At 52.8% G+C, this 10,870-nt stretch overlaps 1 protein-coding gene across 1 annotated transcript; it reads right to left on the reverse strand.

Moving 5' to 3' along the window:
• Window positions 1-1,528: 1,528 nt before the first annotated feature.
• EXOSC5 (exosome component 5) lies at window positions 1,529-10,657 on the reverse strand. Its single transcript, XM_086352685.1, has 6 exons — window positions 10,364-10,657; window positions 5,850-5,963; window positions 5,204-5,325; window positions 3,753-3,893; window positions 2,700-2,789; window positions 1,529-1,983 (listed from the first exon to the last, which is right to left on the reverse strand). The coding sequence occupies exons 1-6, from the start codon at window positions 10,509-10,511 to the stop codon at window positions 1,891-1,893; spliced, it is 708 nt and encodes a 235-aa protein (XP_086208811.1). The 5' UTR covers window positions 10,512-10,657; the 3' UTR covers window positions 1,529-1,890.
• Window positions 10,658-10,870: the final 213 nt, after the last annotated feature.

Genomic DNA, 10,870 nt, shown 5'->3' on the forward strand with positions numbered 1-10,870 from the left:
GCTTCCACTGTGCAGGCTCCCCCTCCTGGGGGAGGAAAATGGGAGTGGGCAGCTCTGGTGCCACCAAGGTCTTTGCCAGGCACCCTATCACTGGCCCACCTGGGGTCCAAGGCAGCTGCATCCCACAGCCCGAGATTGGGACAGCTGGAGCCTCAAAGCATCAAAGTGCTAGCAGGCAAAATAGCCCTGTGCCTAATGTGCTTGTCAGATACATTAAATGGGGCCTGAGGGACTTCTCTGGTGGTCCAGTGGTTAAGACTCCACATGTCCAATGCAGGGAAGGACAGTGCCATCCCTGGTCGGGGAACTAAGATCCCACATGCCATGGCCAACCCCCCCAGGTTGGATATTATCAAGTAACAAAGTGAGAGCTGTTTAGTTTTCTTCACTCCACTTAATACCATCTTGGGGCTTCCCAGGTGGCGCTAGTGGTAAAGAACCTGCCTGCCAGTGCAGGAGATGGAAAAGATGTGTGTTTGATCCCTGGGTCAGGAAGATCCCCTGGAGGAGGGCATGGCAACCCACTCCAGTATTCTTGCCTGGAGAACCCCATGGACAGAGGAGCCTGGTGGTCTACAGTCCATAGTTGCAGAGTGGCACACTACTGAAGCGACTTAGCGTGCACAGGCACACTGCCATTTAATCCCGCAAGAAAACATTATTCACTGTCTATGCTCTCCTGACCATTTTCACGGAGCATCATTTCAAGCTATTTATGCATTTCCTTGGTTACCGGGGATAAAAATGACACCTGCCCAAAGGGGCAATTGTGTGAGTCAGTGCACCCATGTGAAGCTGCAGCAAAGGACCCCCTTCCCCAACATGTCATTTTTACCATAACCCCCCAAATGTCAGTGGCAGACAGGATCTGGCAGGCATGTGGCCCATCTGTGGGAATCAGTCAAATCAGAACCGAAAATATACCTGTTTCCAGAAGCCCCTTATGGGGTGCCACCACCCGACTTGAGAATCAACAGGCCTCGGCCACTTCCGTTCACTGTCAGGGACCTGAGGTCCAGAGTGTGCTGACTCTCTTGGGGTCTGAATAGTGGGGGCTCTGGGTCTGGATTCTGAAGAGGGACCCGTGTTCCACCATGGACTCTGAAGACGGACCCGTGTTCCACCACTAACTAGCTAGTGACCTCTGGCAGTTAACTGGCTCCTAAGTTTGTTTCCTGACCTTAAAATAGGGACCATAACAGCCCCACCTCAGGGGGTTGCTGGATAAAGGCAGTGCTCAGAGGCAGATTGCCCTCCAAGGCACACGAAGCCCGTTGTCTCCCTGACCATCTCCTCCCTCCCTCCTGCCCTCCCTTCCTCTGCTCCAGGTGCACCAGCCATCTTGCTGGTTCTTGAACCTCTGCCTATCTCTGCCAAGGGGTCCTCCCCCACCACGTGTCCATGATTCCCTAAGCTCATCCCTGGCCTTCTCCTGGACTTCCCTCGGATGCCCCCTCCGCACGAAGGTATCCTCAACTGATGTACTGAATCTGTCCCCTTTCCCCGCCATGAACTCACCTAAACCCCCTTTAAAAAAGTTTTTTGTATTGTTTTATTTTTTAAATAGCATCCACCATCCAACACACACTACTGTTACTTGTCTATCACATCAACGTTCCTCGAACCTGAGCCTCATTCACTGCTGAGGCCTTGGCACCCAGCAGGGCTTGCACACTCTAACTGCAGTCCCGGCTTCATGGGGCTGTTAGAATGAGTAGCTTCATTCAGTGAATGCACTACCCTACCAGTGTCTTCCTGGAGTGGGGCGGGGTCTGTGCCCGTCCCCCATGCCCAGGGGGCCGGCTATAGCCACTCTTTTCTCGGCAGGGCCGGCCTGCTGGCTTCTTTGACGCTGGAGGTGGCGGGAGGGGCGGCCTGCCCTGGCTTGCCTCAGCTCTTGGAGTAACGCCTCTGTAGCGATTCCCGGTAGAAGCGGAAGACGTGTGTGGAGGCAGTCTGGGCTGCAGCCAGGCACTGCTGGAGCTGGGAGGGGAGGGGGGCCGGTTAGTGCCAGGGGCCCCACCTGACTCCCAGAACCCCCCAAACCTAACACCTCCCCTTTCACCGGGAGCCCCGCTCCCCAGGGGAGGGTGGTGGTGAGGGGGTTACTCCACATGCATTATCATCTTCCTCACTTCATGGTCTCCTTAGAGAAGGCTTCAGGGCTGATTAAACAGCTCCAGGCCCTCAGACCAACAGTGTCAGGCTTCCTGCCCCCAGAAGCATTCCCAGGCTCACCGAGCTCCAGACCCAGAGATTGGAATTTCAGACCCAGAGGCCCTGTGACTCCGAATACTCTTAATAGCCATGGAACTTGAGACCCCAAATCTTTACTGCCGTGTATACCTGGATTCACAGGAGGGCCAGGTGGTAAATGTTCTTGGTGACCATTTGGCCCAGCAGGTGCCAAACTCTGTTCAGACACCCCAAACTCCAGGGTGCACAGCTCTGAGCTGGAAGCTGGGAGGCTTCAAGTGCCCCATGTTCTGATTTCCACCTGAGCCCCTCTTCTCAGGTGGAAATCTGGGTTTCCCTTTAAAATTCCCACAAAGGCTTCTATGGCCACAAACTTTAAAACCTCCTATTTACAGAAGGGGTGCAAGGAAGGGGTTCCCCTTAAGCCTCTTAGAATAGTGACCGGACCTCATGTCAGGGGGGTGGAAAAGGCCTGGTGTTCACCCCCAGTTATGCAGTGGTACCTCGGTGTCGGAGTAGAGCCCCTTGGTGGTGGACATCAGCAGCTTCCTTTCCACGCTGTCAAGGGCAAAGGTCAGGACTGCCCGGGCCTCCTAGGAACGAGAGGTACAAGGTGGAAGACCTGGAACCCTCCCCTCAGATACAATCTCAGCTGGCCCCAAAGTGGGTGTGTGTGTGTGTGGGGGGTGGGTGGGGGGGGGGGTTGCTTTTCCCGCAGCCAGGCCCTAGCAAGTGTATTTTTTGAGGGGAGTCTACACATCACCCCCTCCCTAGGGAATCGCTCCCCACGTGATCCCACCACGTGGCTCTGACAGGGCTTCCAAAGCACAGTGTTCTGCCCCAGAGGGGCAGCCACGGTGATGGTCATCCCTCAGTGCCTCCCAGAGTGCTCTGCTCTCTGGGGCTGGAAGCCAGCAAGCTCTATTTCCCAGGTTCCCCTGCCAGTTTGGGTGTAGCGGGAATCTGGTGGGAGACAAGAGAGGAAGGAGAAAGCAGCATCTGGGTCCTCACAGGAGTTTGAGGCGTATCACCCACCACAGTCGTCATGGAGAAAGGGTGGCTGTGGACCTCAGCAGCCAGGCCAGAGCCAGACTGTTTTCATCTAGATCTGACTGCTCCCATGTCCCCAACAGCGCCCAGCAGGAGCTGGCTTCAGGCTTCTCATCTCAGGGGGGGCCTCCCTTCTTCCCTTTTGCTTCTTCAGCTCTTCCATCACGGCTGTTGTGACCAGTTCCCTGCATTCAGTTCCACTTGCCCACCCCCCGTCTGAAGCTCTCAAGGGGTTTCTTTCTGCTTTCTTGACTGGATGTGACTGTCACAGTCCTGAGCAGATAACTGGGAATAACTGGAGCCTCAGCACACTGTGAACTTGAGCCACTGAAGAAGAAACTCTAAGTTTTTGCTTTTCTTTTTGAACCTCTTAAAATCAACTCCCTTGTCACTTTAGCGGGTTAGAGCTGGTACCAGCCAACTGTTTTGGAGAAGCGAGGCCCAGAGGAGGAGGAGAGGGAGGGTGCCTGTCCAGGGCCTTTCACCACCCCGCCCTTCATACTTACCTTTTCCTGTTTAGCAGTAGGGTCTAGCATGAGGGTCCCATCAGAGTCCAGAGCACAAGTGACCCCACAGAAGAGGGCCCGCATGGGCACACCAGCGTCCACCAGGGCCATGCAGGCGGCATTCAGGCAACAGGCCAGGAGCCACAGGCAGTGGTTAAGTTTCTTTTTTCATCTTTTGTTTTTCTTTGACCACACTATGTGGCTTGTGGCATCTTAGTTCCCCCACCAGCGACTGAACCCAGGCCCTCAGCAGTTACAGCGCAGAGTCCCAACCACTGGATCGCCAGTGGATGTTAAGAGTTTCTACTGAAAGTTGGTCAGCAGAACACATCCATGCCTCCGGTTCACCAGGCCAGTGCCGTGAACACCAGACATCTAATTGATCACAGAAAGGCAGAGTAATCCTGGGATCTAGTATCCTTGGGTTCCAAACCTGAACTGCCACCCTAAGCTGTGTGACCTTGAACAAGCTACTTACTCTCTCTGAGTCTCAGTCAGGGATCACAAGGATACTTAGCAGGTATGCACCTTCAGGGAAACAAAGGTGAGAAGCCTTTCAAGATAAAACAAGGAGGCAGTGGCAGAACCAGGCCCGGGGCTGGGGAATTGAGCAAGCAGTGCTAGCTGGCGACAGGCTAGCGGGATGACAGAGGGAGGAGTCAGTGTCCTCAGGGAGCCGGCAGTCCCAGGGAGAGGTGTGGCCCTGGCCCTGTGCAAGGGGAGCCCAGGCCTGAGTCAGACAGCCAGCCCCAGCTCAGTTTCCTCAAGTCTCTCCTCCCCAGGCCCAGCTTTACAGTCAGCCAGCCCCACCTCTGCCACTGACCCTCCATTATCTCCCATCTGTGAAGTGGGTTCACAGTGCTCCTCTTCCCCCATCTGTGAAGTTATCTGCCCAACGCAGGGCCACACACATCCACAGAGCTGTCTAGAAATGCCCATTTCTGGGCCTCTGCCTCTTGCACCCAAACCGCAGCCACATTCCAAGGCTGAGCTGCCGAACCAAAGGCTCTGCCTGCTCGGGGCTTCTGCACTTGTTGAGCCTCAAATCCAAGCTCAGGGTCAGAAATGAGGTCAAAGCCATAGGCTCTGGAGTCAGATGGGCCTGTGTGTGAATTCAGCCTCTGCTGCCTTCCAGCTGTGTGACCTTGGGTAAGCGACCTCCCCTCTCTTGGCCTTGGTTTCCTCACCTGAAACATGAGACCAGGACCCAGCTGCTAGGGGCCTTGAGCTCTAGAACCACATGGCTTGGGCTTATGTCCTGGCACTGCCAGTTACTGGAAGTGTGAGTTGTCCGTGCTGTATAAATTGCCTGACACAGTAAACGCTCAAGCCGTGTTTGCTGTTCCTACAAGTTGACATCTGTCAAGCAGACTAGGAGAGGGTGTGTACATGGCCATCAACAAGGAGGGCAATCAGTGAGATTCTGGAGGACTTCCTGGAGGAAAGGATACAGAGCCAGCATCGCTGACGACCTGCAGTACCACAGTTATGGAGGTGCGGGGGTGCAGCGCTCCCAGCACCACCGCTTCGCATGTGTTTCTGATCAGCCGCTCCCGGCTCTTCTCCGCTACGCCTGCGGAAATCAGGGGTGGGTTTGGGCTGTCAGGCTCTTCCTTTCCAGCTGGCTCACCTGTCTCCATATGCCCCACCCAAGCCTCCAGAAAAGGGCCTGCAGTCTTGGCCCAGGAAGAATTTGCGGGAATGAGAGAGGAGTCCCAGTGGGAGGGAGGCAGGGCCTAATTGCCACCCACTTAATGCCTGCCACCTCCAGTGCCCACCAAGGGAGCCTCCCGGGGGAGGAGAACCTCAGAGCTCTCCCATGTCCAGTGCTGCTGTCCATTCCCATCCCACTGCACCCAGCCCTGGGGAGTGAGGGGGGCAGAGAGTAAAAGGGTGGAAAAACAGATTAATGGAAAGGAGGAGAGATGGAGCCAGGAAAGAAGGGGGGAGGGGGGAGAGAAGATGGAGAGAGGGAGAAAAGTGATAGAGACGTACAGGCAGAGAACTGGAGAAGAAGAAACAGCTGAGGGGAGCTGAGAGGAGGAGTGGAGACCAGAAAGGGCAGTGACGGGGACACCGGGCGCAAGGAACAGTTACCAGGCAGTCCGGTCTTCGGCCTCAGGATCACTTCCAGCGTGGCCTTGTTGAAGATCTCTTTGCTGATTTTCACCTCGGCTGGCCCGTACACGCCGGCCAGGACGGAGGTATCCCCTGGGGAGAAAGCATGGGCGAGCTCACCTGCATGTTCCCTGCCTCTGGGGTCTGACACAAGGCACTTAACATTGTGGGCCCTGAGCTGGGTGGCCAGGGGTCCCCACGTCACCCTCACTCTGGCCCACCCCTTGTTAGCAGTGATTCCTTAAGCACTTGCTTCATGTCTCTGCCTCTACTTCCTCATCTGTAAAATGAGGATGACTATAGTACGTTCCTGGGACTTCCCTGGTGGTCCACTGGCTAAGACTGAGCTCCCAGCACAGAGGGCCTGGGTTCAACCCGTGGTCAGGGAACTAGATCCCACACGCTACAGCTAAGAGTTTGCATGCTGGGACTAAGACCCGGTGCAGCCAAAAAAAAAAAAACCAACGCAAACACCTACAGGACATCTTTCACAGCTATGAGGATTAAATGAGATAAAAAGAGAAATACTTAGGATGCTGCCTGCTAAGTTGCTGAGTGCCCAAAGAACTTTAGCTACTATTAATAACTTTAACAGGAAGTTCTTCCTGAGTGCTAACCTTCCCCCTTCTTACTGCTGCTGGTCCCAACTTCTCCTTCCAAAGCTTCCCCCAGGCCAAGTTCTCTTCCCTCTGGCTCACATCCCCAGATTCTGCAGCAGTCAGGACACCTGAGAAAGGGATGAATATGTAGGGCTGGGTCCTGGCACCTGCTTATTTCCTCCTGGCTCTGTAATCTCAGCTGATTTTGCTTACTTCTCTGGGCCTCAGTCTTCCCATCAGCAAAATGGGTAGACTGGACTACAAGAGCAGCTTCCAAACATTCCTGATCATAACTCCCTGGAAGAAATACATTTTAGATTCAAATACACTTCAGGACCCAAAACTCACACAAATCTGTGTGGATGTAAATGGAACGAACGCCTCCCAAAACAACTCTTACTGTTGCTGCTTTGACGTACTCGGATATTTTCTACTGTATTTCAGTTACAAAGAACCACTGAAGGGGACTTGCCTGGTGGTCCAGTGGTTAAGAATCCACCTTCCAATGCAGGGGATGCCGGTTCGATCCCTGATCAGGGAACTAAGACTGCACATGCCATGGAGCAACTAAGCCCACGCACCACAACTAAAACCTGACCTGACCAAAGAACAGAAATAAAACGGAAACAAAAACAAAACCCACTAGTGAACACAGTAGTTCTCAACCCTGTATGCACACTGGGCTCACTGCAGAACTTTAAAAAGATCTAGATGCCCAGGCCCCTCCCCTAGAGAGCCTTAATCCCATTGCTGGGGGCTGGGGCTCAGGCACTGGGAGCCTCAGAGCTCCAACAGGCCATTCTAACGTGCAGCTGGACCTGCAACCTGCAGTGGGAAGACATGGAGCTCCAGCACGGTTTCAAAACACAGGCCTGCAACCAGAATCGCTACAGCAGATCATTTAAAAATACAGAGGGCTGGCATCCCTGGGTTGGGAAGATCCCCTGGAGGAGGAAATGGCAACCTGTTCTAGTATTCTTGCTGGGATAATCCCATGGGCAGAGAAGCCTGGCTGACACAACTGAGCGACTAAACAATCAGCACAAAGAGGGCTGGCCTTAGTTGGCATAGGTGGGTTCTGGGGCTTGGCATTTTTAACCTCACTGGAGAGTCTAGTGAGGGTTTGCAGAGGACCCTGCTCCAGGGTCCTGGGCTTTGGGGTTTTAGAACATACAAGGGGCTCAGTATTTCTTTCTTTTTTAGAACACACAAGGGGCTCAGTATTTCTTAAATTCTAAGAACCTCCAGGCACCTGCACTGAGCAAGAGAGCTAAGCCTGGGGAGGTCCCAGGTAGAGGCTTTTTTGTTCTGGGGAAGGGGAGGAAGAGCTGCCATACAACTGAGGGACTCTCTTGGTTCCAGGAGAATGGACCCTGGAGGAGGAAATTATCCAAGCAGAACTAGATCCACAGTGGGGTCTTCCTTCCTGTTACTCCAAAGGCGCTGTCTGTGCTTCACCTGGGCACAAGACTGCCTCCCTTCTCATCTTCCTGAGGCCATGGCTCTAGCAATTCCCTCCCCTCTGGACCCCACATCCATCTAACTCCTGGCCCATCTAGCTTATCCTCTTACAGCAAAGTTCCTGAAGAGCTGTCTCTGCTCACTGACTCTTTTCCTCCTTGACTCCACCCCTCCACCAGAACAGCTTTTTCTTTTTTAAATTTTACTTATTATTTTTGGCTGTGCGTTGGGTCTTCGTTGTAATGCGTAGGTTTCTTATTGCGCTGGCTTCTCTTGTTGTGGAGCACAGGCTCTAGGGTGTGTAGGCTCAAGTAGTTGTGATGCAAGGCATGTGGAAGCTTGCTGGACCAGGGATGGAACCCGTGTCCCCTGCACTGGGAGCTCAGAATCTTAACCAGGGAAGTCCCAGAGTGACTCTTGGCTGCACCACCTACAATAGACAACCAAGTTGTCAACCCACAGGTCTAGTCCATCCTCACATGATTCAGTCTCTCAGCCGGACCAAAACAGTTGGTTGGTCCTTACATTTCAAACACATTCTCTGGGCTCCAGGTCACTACCCTCTCTTGATTTTTCTCCTACCTTACTAGTTGCTCCTTCTCAATGTCTTTTCCTAGCTCCACCCAGGCTAGAAGGCACAGGGCTAAGTTCTAAGTTCTTCTCTTCTCCATCTATATTAATTTTCTTGGTGATTCCATCCAATCAGTAGCTTGAACTGCCATCTAGAGCCAAAGGACCCCCAAATTCCAGTCTTGTATGTCCGACTGCCGAATCCACACTGCCATGGGAAAGTCTATTAGGCACTGCAAATGTAATGTTTCCAACTGAACTCATTTTCTTCCAGCATGGCTGGTCTGGGTAAAAAACTTTAGTGTTATCCTTGACTCTGTCATACCCCCAAACCAAACTACCCGCGATTTGTCGGTTTTACCTTCCGACTCTCACCACCAGTCCTGCTCCCACTCTGGTCTGCGCCACCCTCCTCTCCTCCTTTCCCCCATGCCCTTTACCATCAACACTGCAGCCAGAAAGTCTAAAATCTATAAAGATATATTCCGAACATGTCACATGGCTCCATTCTCAGTCACTAGACTTTATATGAGGGGCAGGCCTCCTTACCTCCACCCCATCTCCTGTCACCGATGCAGGCACCCCTGTCCCCCTGACTGTTCTTCAAACACACCAGGCAAGTTTTGGCCTCAGGACCCTGGTTCCTAATGCTTTAAAAGCTTTCCTCTTAATCTCTTTAGGGTTTGCTCCCCCTGCAAAAAGCCAATTTTAGGGGAAAAAAAAACTGCCTTAAAAATTTTTTATTTGGCTGCACTGGGTCTTCACTGCAACACTCGGGATCTTTAGTTGGGGCATGCGAACTCTTAGCTGCACCATGTGGGATCTAGTTCCCTGACCAAGGACTGAACCCAGGCCCCCTGCATTGGGAGCTCAGAGTCTTAGCCACTGGATCATCAGTAAAGTCCCATCTTTAAGTGTTTATTCAAAAGGTACCATCTCAGTTGATGCCTTTCCTGACCATCCTAATTAAGACTGCAACCCTCTCTGGCACACCCCATTCTACATCTTTACTGTATTTTTCTCCAGTTTTTTACTACATATTTTACTTATCTTTTGCCTGTCTCTCTGACTAGAATGTAAGAATGTCAAATCCGTTACAGCAGGGATTTTTAAAAAATTTATTTACTTATTGCCCAGAACAATACTAAGCAAAGGTACATGTTCAATGAAAGAATGAATGAAAGCAGGTTTTGTATTTGGGTTTCAGGTAATGCCCTAGAGCAGGGTCTGAAGCATTTATGGGGGTGACCCTTAGGCCTATCCCCAGAGGAATATTTCCCTCAGAGGGGTAAGGGAACTGAGTCTAGTTTCAGAGTTGTTTAGCTACGAAAAGGGGATATTTCCCTAATAGGTAAGAACTACCCCAATCTTAGGGATATAGGGAGAGTTGTGTATCCCAGTCAAAGGGACATTTACCCAAGAGGTGGGGCTGGGGACATCACCATCAATCTGAGAAGTAACTATTTGGATAAAAGATCTGCCACCGGGCTAGGGAGTAAACCGGAAGTGGTGACAGTCCACTGGGCATTTATGCAAACAAACAGGTTTGCCTCAGCCTGGGATGTATGGACCCAGGGTGCGTGTGTGGGAAACCGGAGAGGAACCTAGTCAAGGGAGACCCCCGGATAAGAAGATTTCCCCTATTCTGGAGTATTCATTCTTTAGAGGTGGTCTGCCGTCTCCCATTCTACGTACTTAACAATCTTCTCCTTGCTAGTCTGGAGGGAGAGATATATGTCTACCTGCGTATGCAGTAGTGTCCACCCCGGCAAGAACTGCACCAGTTCAAGAGAGATTTTTACCAGCTAGAGCAGTACACTGTAACCCCCCCCCCCCAAAATAATACAACCTAGTAGTTCCTACCTTGCAGGAAAGAGGCAGAGCCATCAGGCCGGGAAAGCAAGTTCTGTTCGCAGGCAAAGTGCCGGAGGCTACAGCCGGGGACCCTAGGGCCGGGCTCTGTCCCAGAATCAGCCCGGATCTTCGATTCAGTCTGAATTTCCCCCTCCATAGCCCCGGAGCCCACGTGCAGCCGGGTCTTGTTGCTTCCGCCCAGAAGCGCGCGCTTGCGTAGGAGGTGCGTACAGAGTACGCACGCGCCGACCCGGGGGCTCCAAGAGGGGCGCCCGCACGTGGCTCGGCGTTTACTAACAATCTGGGCCCTCCCACTCCCGCTCGGAAGTCCAGGAAAGCCATTGGACAGAAGAGAAAGTGGGCGGGCCTTGGCATGAGCTCGTCCTACCCAAGGCCCCCGGCCTTGAAACCCTGAGGCGCTGGACGGGTTGTCCTCTTCTTTGCCGGTTACAGGAATAACTAACGTGAGGCGGTCAGAGTACTTTTGGGAAGTTAGGTGGCTTTATGCACCTACAT

This window comes from Bos grunniens, chromosome 18 (genome assembly GCF_055505025.1).
Source record: "Bos grunniens cultivar Pamir isolate PY7600 chromosome 18, Bosgru_T2T1.0, whole genome shotgun sequence".
Taxonomy (NCBI): Eukaryota; Metazoa; Chordata; class Mammalia; order Artiodactyla; family Bovidae; genus Bos; species Bos grunniens.